At 30.5% G+C, this 22,877-nt stretch overlaps 1 protein-coding gene across 1 annotated transcript in view; it reads right to left on the bottom strand.

Moving 5' to 3' along the window:
- LOC111642125 (probable acyl-CoA dehydrogenase 6) overlaps window positions 1-22,877 on the bottom strand; it is a 38,613-nt gene that overhangs the window by 13,517 nt on the left and 2,219 nt on the right. Inside the window, exons 2-4 of the mRNA XM_023388406.1 lie at window positions 21,618-21,738; window positions 16,758-16,887; window positions 10,370-10,829 (exon numbers count right to left, since the gene is read on the bottom strand). Coding sequence (XP_023244174.1) covers window positions 10,370-10,829; window positions 16,758-16,887; window positions 21,618-21,738 — 711 coding nt within the window. The remainder of the gene's footprint in view (window positions 1-10,369; window positions 10,830-16,757; window positions 16,888-21,617; window positions 21,739-22,877) is intronic.

The following is a 22,877-nucleotide window of genomic DNA, read 5'->3' on the forward strand; positions in this document are numbered from 1 at the left end:
TGCTGGAAAGAAGAAAGATTTGCTGGACTTGTGTAAAAGTGGTGTCATTCCAAGCATGCATGCATCATTTTATAATTCTCTGAAAGTTTCCAGTAGTGTTGAAAAAGACTGATCTCTAATTTGCTTGATAAAACCATAGCACAATTAGTGATACTTTTTTAATGGCTGTGTTAATTTTTTGTGAACTTTCTTACTTTTGTTTTTATTGTTTGTCATGTTTGAACAACATGGGTCTCATAAAACCAGAATGTAACATTACATTTTTCTGTTCTGTTAAAATAAATACTGTAACTTTATATAAAATGTATATTATTATGTAATGGCAAACAGCTGTTCTAAGTAAAAAAGAATGGCAAACAGTTGTAACTGAGAAAACAATAATGACATTTTGAATGCAAAACTGTTGCAACTCAAAAAATATGTAATAATATAACAGAGAAAATACATTTAAATAATATTATTATTCCAACTCAATGTAATGACTATAATTAACATTCAAACCAAATTCCATTGATTTTAAACAATTCCCTGATTTATCAGCTGGAATTGAAAACTTCAAATGGCTCTCCTGAAAAATCTATATTTTTGAGTTGTAACTCTCTTGTTCTGAGCAGTCGATTTATGTAAGAAGAAAAAACGGGATAGTATAAAACATTTATATTGTTTAACTTTTAAGTCTCTTTTTATACCTTAGTAAATTTAATCATATATATTTTTACATTAATTATTATTTAATTTATTACATACAATAGTTTTAAGAACATTTTTATTGTGTGAATTATGGTAGTTACATTTTAATATGAATGGTTTGTCTCAAATTGAAAGTAAATGATAAAAGTAACTGAAACAAATCATTTTATAATAATTATTATCATTTTAAACTTTCTTTAAAAAGTCCTTTAGAGTTTTTTTGTTTTATATCAGTTCCTCCCTTCTTTGCTACAATGTTTTTCAGTCACCTCAGCATCATTTTTCACAGGCAATGTATCTCATATGTTGAGCTTCATCGCTGACCACCAGACTGTCCTCATTGCTGACCTGGCTGAACCTGTAATGGGTATGAAAAAAAAAAGACCCTCTGGGTGCCCACATAGCAGAGAGTTTAAAAGATAAGCAAGTTCAACATCAGGCACACATTCACTACAATTGAAGAATCTTCCTATTGTTTCTGCCCCTTGGGCACTAATGTGTTTGAGGCCATTTTTGTTTCAAGCCTATTTTGAGTTCAGTAGGCTCACCATGGTGCAACCAGGTGATGAAAAATGGATCCCTACATATCAGAAATGGAGCACCCAAAAAATTTTCTGGGGTTTTTCAACCTGTCAAGATTCATACCTGGGTCTCCAGTGCAGTATGCTGACACTTTAACTGCTCAGTCATTTAGTCATGTATAATCAAGGTTAAAAGCACTACAATGACTATAGTATTTAATGTGCTTAATGGATTCACAGCAAAGTTTTTATAAATTATAAGAAAAATAGTCTCTTCACTTATAGATTTGTATCACGTAATGCCTCGATTAATTAAGACTCAGATAATTGGGATTTTACTGTATTTCAAAACTAACTATTATTAATTTTAAACTTTTTATGCTTAACTTTAATTGCTATTGATAGTATAATTCATTTCTGTAATTCAATACTATATTGTGATACAATTTAGTTTTGCTTAAAATATAATAATAAAAACTAAAGAATGATATTAAATATATAAAATTTTATATATTAATGATAACAATGTTAAAAAATTGTAATCATTGTAAAATATTAACATGTTCATCTATTAATGGACTACATTATACATCATGAACATATCTGTTAAATGGCATTAGTTTTGAATGACATGGTGACGACGTCAATAAATAATTGCTCGTTCCGTTTATAAAATTATTTTTATACTTAATTACAAGCAGAAATTATTGTGATTCCTTGTCACAATGCCAGGCTGCAGTTTATTTTATTTAAAATATATGCTCTCGATCTATAATTAGTAACGTCTTTCCCCTGTACGGTACATCATACTTTTCCTGATAACAACAGAGTCATGCCGGTCATCTATGTAACTCTGTTATGGGAAAAATGTTTGAATTGAAATCACATTATTTCCAGTTTAGGTCAGAAGTTCCTGTGTAGGAGCCTTTGATTGTCAATCGAGGTCTCCTACCCCGATGTTTTCCATTTTTTGTCTCGTCTTTCATATATCTAACACCGTTCTCGAGATTAAGGAAGGACAGACAGACAGACGTACTACAGTGGGAATTTATAAGTGTATAATTTTCTCAAATTGCAACCCAATAAAGATTATTAATTATTAGATACATGCTAGGAGAGGTTAGTGTTAAATCCTCTCACTAATCACACAAAAATGGCAGATGGTTAACCTCATTTTATTGCAAATTGGGCGTTTTGTTTTGGAATATTTTCGTTGTTTTATATTCATTTGGTAGGGGATCTTTAAAATTAATAATTTAATCACCTAATTTTGAAACTTCTATAGACAAACCCCCTTTAAGCCCATCAGTGGATATTGTGTGTTCGCTCCACACCAACGAGCCGTCACGTGGAGTTTTTCCAGATTTTCTTGACTTAGGCCTTACTTTTACACAAGGGCCAAGTCTGTGGTTTGAATTGGAATTACTCTATGAAATTAATTAATTAAAATCATTTTCAGGGATAACCGATAAAGTTTAGTAATTCTTATATACAGTAGATAGTTGTTAAATCCCTACACTACTCACACGAGTTTGGTTCATAATTAACCCCTGTAAGCTACTAAAAACCTTTATAAAATTTTGAATTTATTGAGAGTAGGACCACCATAAATCAAAAATTACGTGCGTTTCTATAATACAAGTCGATTATATACTTTTAACTCTGATAACCACCCCCCACTTATTATTTATTCCCAAGTTTTCCAATGAAATAAATAAATTTCCTATATTTAGAAAATTAGTTTTCCTGATATCGGTGGGCAATCATTCTACACTAATTCGTTCTCCGTTAGTAGCTTATATTTTAACATTTTTGGAACACTCATGACGTATGATTACGTTTCATTTCCTACGTCATGTCGCGTGTACACGGATATAATGTTAAAGCAAATCGATAATTCATAATAAGTGATCGCTGCTTTGATTTTTTTTCTGGCTTAAATTATTAAATTGTTTATTGCGAAATTACTTCTTATTTTCTTTTTTTTTCTTCTTTTTTTTTAAGAATTAAATTTCTATTGTGGAAAATCAATGTAACCTGCGTAAAACGGAATAGCACGGTACCGAATACTATTCCGATTTGGCGAGTTTTCTCCTATTTTTAACATAGGAAATTGCTCTATTCAGATGAATTTGTCCTGCTTAGACAGGTTCTGGTTTTTAAACATAGGAAATTGCTCCATTCCGACGAGTTTGTCCTGTTTAGACAGGTTCTGGTTTTTTAAATATAGGAAATTGCTCCATTCCGACGAGTTTGTCCTGTTTAGACAGGTTCTGTTTTTTTTAAACAAGATATTGCTGCATTCTAAAGAATTCCCCCCCGTTTAGGTTTCCTTTTCTTTTTTAAACAGAAAATCGCCCCAGTTCGAAGAATTTATCACGTTTAGGCAGGTTTCCGTTTTATGCAGGTTCCGTTTTGAGTAGGTTTTGCTGTAATTATATATTTAAAATTTAATTAAATTTTTTCGTATATTAATTAATTAAAATTAAAGTAAAAAAGTTATTATATTAAAACGAATTTCATAATTTTTACCTACGTTTCCTTAATTTAAAAGGAAGGTAACTTAAAAAAAAATAATGTCCAACAACACGAAAATAAAAAAATAAAAAAGATGTAATGTAACTTATCAAATTTAAATTTGTAGGCTGTTATTTAAAATTTTACAACTTCTTTATTAATTTTATTTTATTTTTCTTTTCGGAAACAAATATAAATTTTCGTAATTAAATTATTCCTCTGAAAGAAAGAAAGTTAAAAAAAAAAGAATAAAATAAAATAAAAGTCTCAATCTGATATTAAACTAAATAAAATCAGTTTTGAATGAGAAAATTCCCAGAAAAATAATTTTTGGTCAATAATAAATTTCCAAGAAACCCTAACACAAATGCATATGATTTAAAACGAAATCGATGAGGGAAAACTTCGAAAATAATCTAATATCGGATTTAAATATCAGATTATTTTTCTTCGAATTTTTTACTTTCCTCTCGTAAGAGAGAAATCTAACACTCTTATTTAAAAAAAAATTATTTAAGTTAAAAAAATATCGATCATTCTTTATAGATAATTACTCTCTCTACCTTCGTGGAAATTGCAAATTCGATAAAGTTGATTATTATGAATTCGTTCTGCTCGACGTAAAATCAAGCAAATGATTCGTTGTAACGCATAATTCATCATCTCTTTTCTTCGTTGTAACCCAAATAGGAAAATTCACTTCATTTGTAACATCGTTATAACGCTAACTAACTAACTTTCTAAACGACCCTTCGAGTTGGCCAGTTTATAGTGAAATTAATCTGTATATTAAAATCGAAATTTTAAAGTAGATAAACTTGTTCAATTTTAAAGTAATTGGCATTAATTTACAGCTTACAGAACACTGCAATTCATATTTGTTGAATAGTAACGGGATTATACCGTTGAATCGCAAGAAAACAAGTTATATTGTGATAATAAGATTAACTCGATTGTTTAAATATAATCTGGTGGATAAAGTAAGATTATAACATTAAAAAACTGATTAAACATGAGTACATTTTTTTTTTAATATGAATAATTAAATAACTATACGTGTTAGTTTTGACACGTGCAGTATATAACTGAATATCAGAGAGTATGGGGAATTAAATTGATGGAAGAGTGCAACGAAACAATTGAGAGATCTTTTAGGTGGGGACTTTCTACGGGAAAGTGGTTCCTATTTAGGTGTTAGACACGTGAAGAAAACTGGTAAACTTCACGTGAATAGGCTGTTGGACGTATGAGAAACTGACTCCCAATTAAATGAGTTAAACACGTGAAGAAAACACGCTGAAGAAAACTAGTGTAGTGTGGTTTTATCCACTCGTCAACTGGTGGGTGAGCGATAGAGGGTTGGAGGGGCACGTGCCTCCAGGCTCTAAATAAGAAAGGAAGGAAGAATTTGAACAAACAGAATTGTCAACAAAAAGTTAAATGTTATGCTAATATTAATATTGAAAAAAAAAAATAATATTAATTAAAAGATGGCTGTTTTATTCATCTTTATCGTAATTCCGATATGTGCAATTACTATAAAGTTTACATTACTCCCGTTAATTTCAAATTCACTCTACACATCTATGAATATTAATCAACATTTTTTAAAATAAATTATATAAAATTATACATAAACTTTTACAATACAGATAAAACTTTTCTAGTTTAATTGAAAGAAGTCATTACTATAGTCGACATTGATTATAATGCAGCTGTTTGTTTGTTTAGTTAATGAAGTTAGTAAATGGCTTCGCAATAATATTATAAAATATCATTAACCTGCAGATTTTTCATTTAATAACTTAATTTAAATTAAGGACAATGACCTCAGTAATAAAATTCGTTTATTGCTCGGACATCAATTGTTTTGTTTGTATACAGTACCATCCAATTTACTATGCTATTCATTTACTTTAATGCTTATGCAATTCTGAGTTTAGATTACTTTACTTATTGTAAGCAATTACTTATAATTATTATGTATGTGATACTACCGATTAATTTAATATAATTACAATTAATAGAATTTCATTAAATGTTTTCTTGTTTATATTTAAGGCAATTTGTTTATGGGAATTCCGAATTATTTTTCAGATTTAATGAGAAGTAATTAGCTCTTAGAAATTACATAATTTTCTTTTGTTGGAAATTATTTTAGACAATTCTGATTAGACTTTTTTCAAATTTACTTATTTACATAAGAATGATTACATAAATATGGTAATTTAGTACGTCGAATGCGCCATTTAAGCATGTAACATTTGCTCTTTTGGCCATACCATATTTGTTATTGATACTTTTTTCTATATTCTAATGCGTATTTTAAAAAGTAATTTCTTTTTCGGATACAAAACACTATCTTCTGAAGTGGAAACTGGAAAGGTGTGCCAAATATGACAGGTTGTCACGTTCGACACACCTTTTTTCGAATTATTGACTACCACAGAGATGTATTCTTCTATATATATTTCCCGTCTTACAAGTTAGTATTTTTCAAGAAACGACTGTTTTTCTGGTAAACGCAATAATGCCAGAAGCAGCTGAGTTGGTGGGGGGATAAAAATGTCTATTAAACAGTCGAGAAATGTCCAACTTCAACGTTTATTTGTTTATAGATAGAACATCTACTTCGAGAGTCCCCCCCCTATAAAAGAGGGTAGGCCAATGGCTTTACGGAAAATGACGTTTGTAAGAGTATTTAAGTAGCGAGTTATAGCCTAAAGCGCATTTAAAACATCAATACTGCGTTTTCATCTTAGTGCAAGATAAAGACATGAAAAAGTCGATGCGATCTCACGAGGGGGGGAAAAAAGACATTTTGTAAAGCCAAACATTATCGTTTAGGTATTGGGCACATTAAAAATAAGAAGTTAAAAGGTAATGCGTTAAAATAAGAGGGATGAATGTATCTAAAAAAAGCGAAATGGAAAACTGTAGTTCCTCTGGTTTACCAGAAATCGATTCTTTTTTTTTTCTGTTTAGACACTAAACAGGTGTTGACACTTCTTAACAATACCCGGGTCTCGAGTTCTTCGGCGCAGAACTCGAGGCACTTAAATTAATAAACATCTACTTTAATGATAAGCAGTGGGTTATTATATGGAAAAAAGGGATAACCCCACTAACAGAGGCCCACTCGTAAAGGCCTCCAAACCAATCTCATATAAACACATTATTGTAGTAAGAACATGGAAATATGATAGACTCTAGATCGCAGTGTTAAAAAAAAACAAGAACAAAAATTTCCTCTTCGAAGGGGAAATTTTTTAGGGCCTCCTAATTCAAATTTGCCTAGACCCCGCATCACCAATGATGGTAACAATTGAAGTGTTTTTGTGATAAAGAAAAAACTAATGTACCAGAAGAGTGTTTAACTCATCGAAAACCGAAAAAGTGATGGATGAATCGTATCTAATAACTGCGGTTTTGTCAGATAACACGGATAAACGAATCACAGATATATTGTGACAGAAGAGCGCTCGATACAGGGCTATTGTTCTGATAGAAACAGGATGAATTTTATCACGTGACTGAAGCATGACGTTTATTAAATAGCTTTATGCAAGATTTCTATTCGTGGAGCGTATAAAGGAAAATTAATTTATATGCAAGGTGTAGCATGTAAGAAGGTTTTTCATTTGCAGCTGTCACCATTGTACGCTCCAATGATTCCGAATAAAGGCATTGGAAAAACATTTATAAAGCAATACTTCAACATACTCTTTACGGAGGGATGCGGCAGTAAACAAAATTTTAAAATTTATTATTTCTTCTATTCTTTGGTAATTTATTTATTATTAAAGCGTTTTGTTATAAGTGTGTAGCAGTTTAACATACAAAAAATTAGATTAAAATACATTTTTCAGCACGAAATGGTTATTTATCCCGGGGGAAAGCACAGCAATCGATCAAAAATGCCCCCCAGAATTTACGTTTTTTTGCACTCGAAGGACATTTAAACGTCGAGAAATGCAAAAAATTTGGGGTTTTTTCTGTGATTATGGATGTTAGTGTGTGGGGGGCATGAATTTGTTCACCCACTCTTAATAACTTCCGTGCTTTTCGGCCCACTAGTGGCCGAGTGGATAAAATCACTAAACACTGGTCGTGGGTTCGTACCTGAACAACTGGCTGGCCATACGCAGTTTTCAGGGTTTTCTTCGCGATAGTAACACCTAAATAAGGGCCAGTTTCCCATAAAAGACCTCGCGAGAGACATCCCTCCTCGGCAGATCATCACCCACGTGTCTCTCTGTCGTATACGAATAAAACCAAACCCAAACCTGCTCCTTTCGAACATTTCTGAAATTTTGCAGGGAAATTTGTGTATTAGAGGGAAATGTTTCTAGAAATTTTTAGGAAAATCGGACGATTGGTGATACAGCCCCACCCCGTTAATCTCTCCAACCAATTCGAATACTTCAATTGTTAAGGACGATAACAAATAAAGAATGGCGGAAAAGTCCAGCAACATCTTTTTAATTTATGTAATAATTCAAATTTTAAATTATCTAATAAGAATTATTTAAAATATAATTTATCGTGACAAATTTAATTTTCAAAATAACCTTTTACTTTATTTAAATATTCCATCGTTAATAGACACAATTTGCTTAATTTGAATAAATTTAATTAATCAAACTTTAAGAACAATGATTTAATAATCTGCACTTTAAATGGTACCCGTTAATTGAGATGATAATTAGATATCACTCAATACGAATATAGCTATTTAGGGCCTATTATTATTATTATTATTATTATTATTATTTATTAATTATTATTATAATTTCCATATTTTAAGTAGAACAAAGGCTTCATAGAATCCGTAGACTGTCGCGTACGTAAGCTTACATTCTTGATAGATATTTGAAATTCTTAGAGTTAACAGGGGAGAAAAAAGCGCTGCAAACTTATTTGTAATTTTAATGTAACAAAACAGAATATAATAGCTTTATTTGGCGGAATTCTCTTTTATGTTTCCTGGCCTCATAGGAACGCATTTAAACAGAAAATCGAATCCACCCAAACGTTCAACGAAAGCATGACTATTAGCCATAAATGTAGCAATAAAAAAATAATTAAACTATGTACTGATGTATATATATCCACTGTATCAAGTACAATAATATATGTATTATTCAGCAGTTATNATTGCTCTAGCATTAACGACGCGCTACGAGAAATCCAACGCATCAAGCGCATCGCCACAGCCCACGGTTTCAGCAGTAAGTTTATCGATAGGCTTGCGCAAAAAACTCATAGATGCTTAACAGCCGGAGATGCCACTTCTAAACCTCTAAAGCAACAAGGTAAGCGCATTACCGTCGATTTTGACCCTAGAATGAGCCAGGCCTATAACTTCATAGCAAAAAAGGTCAACGCTACTCTCGCATACAGACGCAACCCTACGATTTATAAACTTCTAGCTAACACTAAGGACAAATGCAGCGAAGCCAGGAGACCAGGAGTCTACACCGTCCCATTGGAGGACGGCAGATCTAACCCGTGCAAGAAGCTAACATACATTGGCTCGACCAATAGATCGCTTAAAAAGAGGATAACTGAGCACAAGTACGACGCATACAGCAAAAAATTCACTTAATATCCATCAATTGAGCCATTATAAATGAAAGTGGTATAAGTCCATTTTTGGAAAAAATAAGTTAGTGATGGTTTCAGTGAGACATAATGTCTTTTTTTTATATATTTAATAACACAGTCAATGGTGTATAATATTCTAATAAATTAATCAAAATAATAATAACTGTAAAATGTTATCAAAAGAGTTTTTTGTTTGAAAGTGCAATAAGTCCATTTGTAATAATCAATAATAATTATTGATGCAATTAATACAATTAGTAAGTCAACTGTATACAATGTTTTGAGATCAACAGACAATGTTTCTTTCATCAAAATAAAGATAGTCAACCAGCGCAAGGAGAAACATAAACAACTTTGATTATAGTTTGCCTGAAACAACTTTGAAAGAGGGTGCAAAGTAATTTTCTTGCAGGATGGTGAAAAGTAGAATCTCGATGGACCTTATGGTTTTAAGTATTATTGGGCAGACAAAAGACTAGATCAAAAGTAGTACTCAAAGAGAATAGCTAATGGTGGTACACTCGTGACTTTGGTGGGAATTGGATAGAATGGAAAGACAGATCTAGTATTTATTGAAGGTTGAAATGTATCTGGAGGCAGCTCCAAACTTATGGACAGAAAATTGCTAGACAGACAGGACTTTGAATCCATGCAGGATAATGCAAGCTTCCTTGTATCAAAATCAATGTTATCCTTTCTTCAGAGCATGAACAATTCAACGTTTGAACTGGCAACCCTTCAACGCAGATTTAAACCCAATTAAAAATCTTTGAGGTGGCTTAGTTTTTCAAATGCATAGAAGTGGAAAGCAATACAAAACCATCACTGAACTGAACTAAAGGCTGCTCTCATTGAGGCAAGGGAAAATATTCCACTAAATATCCTTCATCTACTGTTCGGCATTCTGTAGAACTGATGTATTCTTCGAGCAACTTAGTGTATGTATGTTTCTTCATAAGAACAACGTTTCTGCTTTTGTCTGCTCTGGTAAGGGTTATTTCGTTAGTTTGGAGCCATTCTTTACTTTTGCTTACATTTGTCCAGAATTCACTATCCTTGTTGTCTGTTTGCTTGACTCTTTTGCTGAGAGCTGTGTTCCACCTAAAGAAATCCTTATGTTGAGTCTTAATTGGCACAAGCAGCCTTTCAATGTTCGGAATGATGGTATGTGCTGAGATCTTCGAGGGCTTCGGAGCAAACATAAATCCTAATTTGAATACCTGAACCATTTCTTCTGGAGGTTCAATATTGTCCCAGCAGACGATCGGATTCATTAGCCTGTTTTTGTGCGGCTTCTTCTGGTTTTTCATGATCCAAAGCATTTTCTTGTCATATCTCTTGCGAAGTGACTGCTGGACCTGTTCTTGCAAGTTTATAACTCTAGAGTTGACGAACCCCAGCAGCTCCGGGTCCGTATTAAATAGAGCGTTCTCAAGATCGATTAGTTTGTGTAGGTTCGCATACATAGACTTCCTGGTGTTCCGAATTGCTTTTCTAAGGCAGACAAATCTGACTTTTGGGAGTAGTGCTCATTCTTCACCTTCAACCAACGAATCTATCTTCAAGAAAGGGGGAGTACCTATGGGTAGCCCCCTCTCTGGAGACCTCTGCGAATTAGTTGTAAGAAAACTCGATAACCAAGTGTTACAGTCCTTCAACGCGGAAATCGTTCTCTATACGCGCTATGTTGATGATATTCTTATCATCTGGAAGTCCAAGCCGGATCTGAACACCGTTCTTCAGATTGTGAACAACAACCCTTTTGGACTTAAGCTTAAATTAGACCAGCAGGATGACAGGATGGCCCACTTCCTGGACCTCAATATCTTCTTGTATTTATATTTAGAATATATATCTTAAATAAAATGAATGAAATAATTTGATTGAAAATATGAAAGATGATTGAAAAAATTCTCAATGCTAATTAATGTTAAAATTTAATAAAACAATCCAATATGAACTTCTTTTGTCAGAACAAAAACATTGAGAAAAATACTGAATTAGCTTTAATTTTGAAAGAGCTTTTCCAACAAGTATATTAAAAAAATTCAAATCTTTCTTTGAAAACTACTATGAAAGTGCTTAATTGGGATGGCCAGATGGCTGAGACACTAAGAGCAACAGTGTGTTGCTTTAGGGACACTGAAATTTTTAATCTGAAATTGAACAAAAATTTTTCTCAACCTTCATTATGTACTGTATATCAGATTCTATCCTTTAACATTTCAGTTCTCTATTGATTATCAGGTGAAACTTATGATGGGCATAGAAAATAGATCCTCTTAGCATTCATGGAGCAGAAAATATCAAAAATTTATTTATTTAACACTACCACTCAAAACTAGGTATACTTGAATTAAAACCACTAAGAAAACCTAAAACCCAGCAATTTTTAAATAAGTGCCAATAAAAACATTAGCACTTATTTAAAATTTGCTGGGTTTTAGGTTTTTTTTTTAATGGTTTTAATTAATTTATTTATTTACTTAAGTACAAAAGTAATGTTTTTAAGTACAAGACTAATATCCATCATTTTTAAGCGATCTATTGGTCGAGCCAATGTATGTTAGCTTCTTGCACGGGTTAGATCTGCCGTCCTCCAATGGGACGGTGTAGACTCCTGGTCTCCTGGCTTCGCTGCATTTGTCCTTAGTGTTAGCTAGAAGTTTATAAATCGTAGGGTTGCGTCTGTATGCGAGAGTAGCGTTGACCTTTTTTGCTATGAAGTTATAGGCCCGGCTCATTCTAGAGTCAAAATCGACGGTAATGCGCTTACCTTGTTGCTTTAGAGGTTTAGCATCGGCATCTCTGGTTGTTAAGCATCTATGAGTTTTTTGCGCAAGCCTATCGATAAACTTACTGCTGAAACCGTGGGCTGTNGGTGCAAAGTAATTTTCTTGCAGGATGGTGAAAAGTAGAATCTCGATGGACCTTATGGTTTTAAGTATTATTGGGCAGACAAAAGACTAGATCAAAAGTAGTACTCAAAGAGAATAGCTAATGGTGGTACACTCGTGACTTTGGTGGGAATTGGATAGAATGGAAAGACAGATCTAGTATTTATTGAAGGTTGAAATGTATCTGGAGGCAGCTCCAAACTTATGGACAGAAAATTGCTAGACAGACAGGACTTTGAATCCATGCAGGATAATGCAAGCTTCCTTGTATCAAAATCAATGTTATCCTTTCTTCAGAGCATGAACAATTCAACGTTTGAACTGGCAACCCTTCAACGCAGATTTAAACCCAATTAAAAATCTTTGAGGTGGCTTAGTTTTTCAAATGCATAGAAGTGGAAAGCAATACAAAACCATCACTGAACTGAACTAAAGGCTGCTCTCATTGAGGCAAGGGAAAATATTCCACAAGAATGACTGCAATCTTTGAATAATCAATGTGCAATCACATATTTCAGCTTGTTTCCAAAAATGGTAGTAAAATCAGCTACTAATTTTAATTTAAAGATATCACAAGTCAAGATGCTCTATTAACGTTGGACATTCTATTTTTGCTAATAGTATCTAACTCTTTCATTTATTAATCATTTTTATCCAAACTTGTGCAATAATTGTTGATATCTTAGTATAAAATGTACTCAAAAATATCATTAAAGTTACATGAAAATAATAAAGAGTTTCTAGCAATCACTATGTTCTATTACTGTTGGAAGGACTGTACTCCTCCAATTTATCATAACTACTTTACTACAGTAAATGTAAAAGTGAAATAACATTGAAATCTAAATAAGTTTGTTATTACTAGGTATCTTAACAAAGTAATTTACTTTTTATACTTGTTTGTTTATACATTCTTATATAATATAACTCAAAATATTTCTGACAAGTTAATAAAAGTTGATTATTTGTCTACTTATATGTTATCATTTTTATTATTATTTTTTACATTAAAACGAGCAATTATTTATTGTGACATTGTCACAATGCCAGGCTGCAGTTTTACACAAATCATATTTTTAGTTTAATTTAAAATATATGCTCTCCATTTCAAATTAGTGATGTATTGTCTTTGTATATTATACTTATCCTGTTAACAATAGAGTTGTGCCAGTCATCTATCTAACACTTTTAGGGAAAACTTTTTTGAATTGAAATAATGTGAGTTCCAGTTTGCATCAGAAAATCGTATATAGTTGATTGGAGCCTCCTGCCCCTAAACTTTCCATATCTGGTCTCTGCTTTCATCCTTCTATCCATTGAAATTTGAAAGAAGAAGATAGAAAAAAGAAAAAACATAACTCTTAAGACAAAAATTAAAGAAAAAAGACATTGCTCTATTAGCCTACAATTTAAAAAAAATATGTTCCTAAATATTGTCACTCACACACAAACTTAAGTTTGAAAATTTTCAAAAATATATTTTAATAGTTAACTGTTCATAAGCATATTTTAAATTTTATGTAAAGTTTGAATTATAATCTTTACAGTTACTATTACATCTGACTAATTTTATCTACAAGTAAAGATAAAAATAAATTTTCTGCACAGTAAATAAGTTCCTATCATTTACTGTCAAAAAAGTTAAAATTTAAATACTGTTTTGAATATTTATTTATTTTTTATAATTATTAAAATAATAGATTATAAGGGCTGGATGGATGAGGTGGTTAGAGCATCAGCTTACTGCTCTGGGGTCCTGAATTGAATCTCAGCAGAAGAATTTTTCAGAGATAGTTTAACTCAGATAAGTCAAGTCCTGTCTATTACCACCCAGCTATTCCATTATGGGCCTGACTGAATCCATAATGGGTCTAAAACAAAGGCACTCTTAGTGTCCACAGTGGAAAAAATTTGTAATAAATCTATAATATAAATTAAAATAATTTAATGTACAATTTAATAAATAATAGTAAGGACATTATTAAAATTATGAGTTATTAATATTTTATACCTGTAGGACGTGTAATTCCTAAGACACCAATTTCTGCTAATTTTTTGAAAATTTTGTGAGCTGGATAAGTTCCTTCTTCCTCCCATTGATCCACATATGGATTAATGTCATTATCAATAATCTGAAATATTTGTTTGAAATTTTAATAAATATCATTTAGTTTTTACTATATAAAATTAAAGTTTAATTTAATTATCACTCTGATTTAAAAAAAAAAAACTTGAGACATGTTTTGTAAATATAAATTTTACTTAATACATAGAAAAATACATGCATCCTCTACTTACTGTTAGTCATTCATTCCTAAATGACATTGTTTTTATTCTGTGTATAAAATCCAGTTTTACTTTAATTTTCAAGTGAAAAATAAGATTCATCATCTTAATGTAAAAAATTGAATTTTACAGCAGTTTTGCAGCCATGATTTTCAAAAAGGTTTTACATTTGTCACTGTTATTGTTTAGCTGTTGATTTTGAACAATCAACTTGATGATATTGGATGATTTCATTACTTTTCAGGCATAAGAAGAAGAAATTTCATACTTCTGAGCAAGTTTTATACAAGATTTTTTTCTATGTGTCATTGTTTTCAAAAACAAAAACACACTACTTATTCTTACTCCAGCACTTGAATTTTAATATAATCACAAATGTTTCCGGCCCCATTTAGGGGCCTTCATCCAGTAAGTGAGCCATTCTATAAATCAAAAAGTTATGGAATTTTCTATTTTTGAAAGTCTTATACATGCTATGACTCAGTTAAAAAGTTTAAATTATTATATACTTTAATCATTTATAATTTATAATTTTAAAACTGTATCTGGTTAAGTAAAGAATAATTTAAAAATTTTTTAAATGTGTCATAGCACATATGGAATATTCTGTTTTCAAAAGTCTTTATAATTTATTTGATTTATAGAATGGCTCTCTTACATGATGATAGCCTCTAAATGTGGCTGAAAACATTTGTATTTATATTAAAATTTGAGCGCTAGAGTAAATATGAATGGTGTGTTTTTGTTTTTGATCAACAGTTCTAGCTGTTGTGTGAGTTTAGATGTTTTCAAAAAAATGTGTTATTTTTTATGAGTATCTTTTCGTTAATTCTACTAGATCCTGGAGTTCTATTCATTGTTTGGCCATTCTTCAGTTTTTTCATATCATAAATAATTTGACAACCAATTCTGAAATTTTTTACAACAATAAAAATCTGGTTTACTGGAGTATTTATATAAACCTAAGCTATCAAGTTTCAATATTATTCTTTGTTGGACTAGAATATCTCAAACATGATGCAACCTATAAAAATATTTCTTATACAAATGCAGATTATCTTCACTTAGCAATTTTCTAATGGATATTTCAAAACATTCCTAGTGCTTTAGTACTTCAAACTTAAAATACAGATTTTTAATAGCTGAGAATTTTTTGCAAACAGTAACCATATTATACCTTCTTACAATGACTTTTGGGAATGAGTCATAATAATTATAGCATTTTTATTGAGTTGGTAAGACCAAGCTAATATTGATATTATTATATGAACTTTCGTATACTATACTCTGTATTTTTAATATCTATATTTTTTTATTTTTCTATCAATAATCATTATCTTTATAAATAGCAATCAAATAAAAAAAATTATCTTTTGAATACTTTATGGATTTGAAATAACTTATCAGAAATAGGCAAATGTTTTCTTTTCAGAAAGTAATGATTTTAATAATTAATTTGTGATATAATCTCCAAAAGAAAACAGTTTGGTTTGTTTACATCTGCAGAATTTGTATCTGTTGCAAATTGAAAATCCATAAACTATTCAAAAGATAATGTTTTTGATTTGCTGGCTGTTTATAAAGATAATGATTATTGATAGAAAAATAAAAAAACTACAGATATTAAAAATACAGAGTACAGTATACAAAACTTCATATAATATTGCCCAACACAAAGATAGCAAAAGAGAATCATTTTAAAATCTACTATAACATACAAAATATCTAATACAAAAAACATCTTAATTCTGAAAGATAAAAACTGATATTGCATTAATTAATACAAAAACAGTTAGCTTTATTTTGCTAGAATACATGGTTAAAATATCTTGGTCTTAGTTCAACATTTGTGGAATCTATGTGCATGCTTTCTGTGCATTTTGTCTCATTTCCCCATAAACTATAATCACTTTACATCTTCACATGCCTTATACNATTTAACTCTCATGAATAATCTATCCATTAATAAGAGAAATGATAAGTAAATCTATCTTTTAACTATTTTAAAAGTGCAAATATAAGACTTTAATACATATAAAAATTGCTTTATTAGAGCATATATCAATACAATTCTGAACAGTTATAGTGATATAGACTTAACCTCAGAAAAATATAATTGCATTCAGAAATTGCATTGATATATTTTATATTTGTTAAAGTTAAAAAGGAGTAGTTTTGTTTATTTGAGAAATATAACACTTAATTATCACTTCATAAAATTATTAAATGAAGCACATACTTTACTAATGCTGGCATTGTTATCTCTGTATGAACTATAATTGACATAGGAACACCACCACAGTTTATATGTGATAATTCTTCAAGGAAAGCAACAGTAAAAGAATAATCAAGTCCAAGTCCTCCATATTCTTAAAATTGAAAAAAATATATATAAATATGACAAACATATAATCCTGTAATTAGCTTATGTTAAAATATATGTTAATACTCAACAAAACAATTTCATAACTTCATTTTAGTTTTTGTTTCATATATTAATTTGTTTTAATATATGAAATTAGACTATCATTATTTCATTATAATATTAATCAGTAAATCAATATAAATGCAAAATTAATTACACGTAAGAACATATATCAAATGATCTGCTGGATTTTATTATGCTATAATCAGGGCTGTGGAGTCGGAGTCGGAGTCGTGAGTTTTGATGTTTTAGCCGGAGTCAGAATTGTCAAAAAATCCGCCGACTCCGACTCCTTTTTACTTACCAACTTGTTATGTATATAAAACAGAAAAGTATTGGAATCATGTCAAATTTGATCCTCCAAGTTTTTTTTTTGCAAATCTACACGTTTGGAGACCTCCCGAACCCCCCAAAAAGTCAATAAAGGGGAAAAATTCGCATGCGTGTGTGTTGGCATCTAATTTGTTTAATTTCTTTATTTTCTGTTCTGAGATATTAAACAATATCTCAGAACGGGTAAAGTTTAAGAAACGAAATGTGGCACTGTAGCTTGCGTATAAAGGTGCATTATTACTATTAAATTTTGGTTCTTAATTAAAGGTCGACAGGGTAAGACATAAAAGTGGTCATGTGTCATATCTCTTAATGAATATTTTATTCGTTATTAGCGTTCAAAATTTAATAAAATAAAACTCGTCTTTACCCTCAAAGTAAGCTTTTTTTACCATTTTATAATAGTACAGTAAAACCCGTTAAGATGTTCTCGCTTAAGATGTTAGAATGTATATGGGGACATGATTTAGTTCAATCACTTTGACTTAAATAACTAACTCCTGTGTTAAACCATCCAACTCGTATTCTGACCACTCTGACCACAGAAATTATTAGGCTTCAAACAGGGTGAACGAAATCATGCCCCCCCACACACAGTCTAACATCCACACATATAGAAAAAACCTCGAATCTTTTGCATATCTCAAAATTTCAAGGTGTCCCAAGTCCAAAAATGTAAACATTTGGGAGGGATCATTTTTTGACCGAGTGCTACACTTTTCCTCTGTTATATATCACAGCTGGGAAAGTAAAAATTATCGAATACATATTTATATATTACTTAGAGAAGTCTTTTAGCTTTGGAATAAAAAGTTTCTACACTCTATCTTTATTACAACTCTATTTATTGAATATTTTATTCAATAAATCATCAGAATTTCGTGATGACATCAGAATTTCCGGGTTTCTTTCGGTAACAAGTCTGCCCCTAGTCGGAGTCGGAGTCGGATGGTAAGGAAAAGTCAAAGTCGGAGTCAGAGTTGGAGTCGGTAGATTTTTACGCGACTCCAAAGCCCTGGTTATAATATACCTACATTAGCTGTGTACTGTACATTGTGGCCATAATAGTTTGACAATCCAAAAGATCATTTGGTATTAATCAAGAATTGAATTATTTCATATTTATATTTAGAATATATATCTTAAATAAAATGAATGAAATAATTTGATTGAAAATATGAAAGATGATTGAAAAAATTCTCAATGCTAATTAATGTTAAAATTTAATAAAACAATCCAATATGAACTTCTTTTGTCAGAACAAAAACATTGAGAAAAATACTGAATTAGCTTTAATTTTGAAAGAGCTTTTCCAACAAGTATATTAAAAAAATTCAAATCTTTCTTTGAAAACTACTATGAAAGTGCTTAATTGGGATGGCCAGATGGCTGAGACACTAAGAGCAACAGTGTGTTGCTTTAGGGACACTGAAATTTTTAATCTGAAATTGAACAAAAATTTTTCTCAACCTTCATTATGTACTGTATATCAGATTCTATCCTTTAACATTTCAGTTCTCTATTGATTATCAGGTGAAACTTATGATGGGCATAGAAAATAGATCCTCTTAGCATTCATGGAGCAGAAAATATCAAAAATTTATTTATTTAACACTACCACTCAAAACTAGGTATACTTGAATTAAAACCACTAAGAAAACCTAAAACCCAGCAATTTTTAAATAAGTGCCAATAAAAACATTAGCACTTATTTAAAATTTGCTGGGTTTTAGGTTTTTTTTTTAATGGTTTTAATTAATTTATTTATTTACTTAAGTACAAAAGTAATGTTTTTAAGTACAAGACTAATATCCATCATTTTTAAGCGATCTATTGGTCGAGCCAATGTATGTTAGCTTCTTGCACGGGTTAGATCTGCCGTCCTCCAATGGGACGGTGTAGACTCCTGGTCTCCTGGCTTCGCTGCATTTGTCCTTAGTGTTAGCTAGAAGTTTATAAATCGTAGGGTTGCGTCTGTATGCGAGAGTAGCGTTGACCTTTTTTGCTATGAAGTTATAGGCCCGGCTCATTCTAGAGTCAAAATCGACGGTAATGCGCTTACCTTGTTGCTTTAGAGGTTTAGCATCGGCATCTCCGGTTGTTAANGAGTTTTTTGTTTGAAAGTGCAATAAGTCCATTTGTAATAATCAATAATAATTATTGATGCAATTAATACAATTAGTAAGTCAACTGTATACAATGTTTTGAGATCAACAGACAATGTTTCTTTCATCAAAATAAAGATAGTCAACCAGCGCAAGGAGAAACATAAACAACTTTGATTATAGTTTGCCTGAAACAACTTTGAAAGAGGGTGCAAAGTAATTTTCTTGCAGGATGGTGAAAAGTAGAATCTCGATGGACCTTATGGTTTTAAGTATTATTGGGCAGACAAAAGACTAGATCAAAAGTAGTACTCAAAGAGAATAGCTAATGGTGGTACACTCGTGACTTTGGTGGGAATTGGATAGAATGGAAAGACAGATCTAGTATTTATTGAAGGTTGAAATGTATCTGGAGGCAGCTCCAAACTTATGGACAGAAAATTGCTAGACAGACAGGACTTTGAATCCATGCAGGATAATGCAAGCTTCCTTGTATCAAAATCAATGTTATCCTTTCTTCAGAGCATGAACAATTCAACGTTTGAACTGGCAACCCTTCAACGCAGATTTAAACCCAATTAAAAATCTTTGAGGTGGCTTAGTTTTTCAAATGCATAGAAGTGGAAAGCAATACAAAACCATCACTGAACTGAACTAAAGGCTGCTCTCATTGAGGCAAGGGAAAATATTCCACAAGAATGACTGCAATCTTTGAATAATCAATGTGCAATCACATATTTCAGCTTGTTTCCAAAAATGGTAGTAAAATCAGCTACTAATTTTAATTTAAAGATATCACAAGTCAAGATGCTCTATTAACGTTGGACATTCTATTTTTGCTAATAGTATCTAACTCTTTCATTTATTAATCATTTTTATCCAAACTTGTGCAATAATTGTTGATATCTTAGTATAAAATGTACTCAAAAATATCATTAAAGTTACATGAAAATAATAAAGAGTTTCTAGCAATCACTATGTTCTATTACTGTTGGAAGGACTGTACTCCTCCAATTTATCATAACTACTTTACTACAGTAAATGTAAAAGTGAAATAACATTGAAATCTAAATAAGTTTGTTATTACTAGGTATCTTAACAAAGTAATTTACTTTTTATACTTGTTTGTTTATACATTCTTATATAATATAACTCAAAATATTTCTGACAAGTTAATAAAAGTTGATTATTTGTCTACTTATATGTTATCATTTTTATTATTATTTTTTACATTAAAACGAGCAATTATTTATTGTGACATTGTCACAATGCCAGGCTGCAGTTTTACACAAATCATATTTTTAGTTTAATTTAAAATATATGCTCTCCATTTCAAATTAGTGATGTATTGTCTTTGTATATTATACTTATCCTGTTAACAATAGAGTTGTGCCAGTCATCTATCTAACACTTTTAGGGAAAACTTTTTTGAATTGAAATAATGTGAGTTCCAGTTTGCATCAGAAAATCGTATATAGTTGATTGGAGCCTCCTGCCCCTAAACTTTCCATATCTGGTCTCTGCTTTCATCCTTCTATCCATTGAAATTTGAAAGAAGAAGATAGAAAAAAGAAAAAACATAACTCTTAAGACAAAAATTAAAGAAAAAAGACATTGCTCTATTAGCCTACAATTTAAAAAAAATATGTTCCTAAATATTGTCACTCACACACAAACTTAAGTTTGAAAATTTTCAAAAATATATTTTAATAGTTAACTGTTCATAAGCATATTTTAAATTTTATGTAAAGTTTGAATTATAATCTTTACAGTTACTATTACATCTGACTAATTTTATCTACAAGTAAAGATAAAAATAAATTTTCTGCACAGTAAATAAGTTCCTATCATTTACTGTCAAAAAAGTTAAAATTTAAATACTGTTTTGAATATTTATTTATTTTTTATAATTATTAAAATAATAGATTATAAGGGCTGGATGGATGAGGTGGTTAGAGCATCAGCTTACTGCTCTGGGGTCCTGAATTGAATCTCAGCAGAAGAATTTTTCAGAGATAGTTTAACTCAGATAAGTCAAGTCCTGTCTATTACCACCCAGCTATTCCATTATGGGCCTGACTGAATCCATAATGGGTCTAAAACAAAGGCACTCTTAGTGTCCACAGTGGAAAAAATTTGTAATAAATCTATAATATAAATTAAAATAATTTAATGTACAATTTAATAAATAATAGTAAGGACATTATTAAAATTATGAGTTATTAATATTTTATACCTGTAGGACGTGTAATTCCTAAGACACCAATTTCTGCTAATTTTTTGAAAATTTTGTGAGCTGGATAAGTTCCTTCTTCCTCCCATTGATCCACATATGGATTAATGTCATTATCAATAATCTGAAATATTTGTTTGAAATTTTAATAAATATCATTTAGTTTTTACTATATAAAATTAAAGTTTAATTTAATTATCACTCTGATTTAAAAAAAAAAAACTTGAGACATGTTTTGTAAATATAAATTTTACTTAATACATAGAAAAATACATGCATCCTCTACTTACTGTTAGTCATTCATTCCTAAATGACATTGTTTTTATTCTGTGTATAAAATCCAGTTTTACTTTAATTTTCAAGTGAAAAATAAGATTCATCATCTTAATGTAAAAAATTGAATTTTACAGCAGTTTTGCAGCCATGATTTTCAAAAAGGTTTTACATTTGTCACTGTTATTGTTTAGCTGTTGATTTTGAACAATCAACTTGATGATATTGGATGATTTCATTACTTTTCAGGCATAAGAAGAAGAAATTTCATACTTCTGAGCAAGTTTTATACAAGATTTTTTTCTATGTGTCATTGTTTTCAAAAACAAAAACACACTACTTATTCTTACTCCAGCACTTGAATTTTAATATAATCACAAATGTTTCCGGCCCCATTTAGGGGCCTTCATCCAGTAAGTGAGCCATTCTATAAATCAAAAAGTTATGGAATTTTCTATTTTTGAAAGTCTTATACATGCTATGACTCAGTTAAAAAGTTTAAATTATTATATACTTTAATCATTTATAATTTATAATTTTAAAACTGTATCTGGTTAAGTAAAGAATAATTTAAAAATTTTTTAAATGTGTCATAGCACATATGGAATATTCTGTTTTCAAAAGTCTTTATAATTTATTTGATTTATAGAATGGCTCTCTTACATGATGATAGCCTCTAAATGTGGCTGAAAACATTTGTATTTATATTAAAATTTGAGCGCTAGAGTAAATATGAATGGTGTGTTTTTGTTTTTGATCAACAGTTCTAGCTGTTGTGTGAGTTTAGATGTTTTCAAAAAAATGTGTTATTTTTTATGAGTATCTTTTCGTTAATTCTACTAGATCCTGGAGTTCTATTCATTGTTTGGCCATTCTTCAGTTTTTTCATATCATAAATAATTTGACAACCAATTCTGAAATTTTTTACAACAATAAAAATCTGGTTTACTGGAGTATTTATATAAACCTAAGCTATCAAGTTTCAATATT

This window comes from Centruroides sculpturatus, unplaced genomic scaffold, assembly GCF_000671375.1.
Source record: "Centruroides sculpturatus isolate CEXI.00-Female unplaced genomic scaffold, Cexi_2.0 scaffold1397, whole genome shotgun sequence".
NCBI lineage: Eukaryota > Metazoa > Arthropoda > Arachnida > Scorpiones > Buthidae > Centruroides > Centruroides sculpturatus.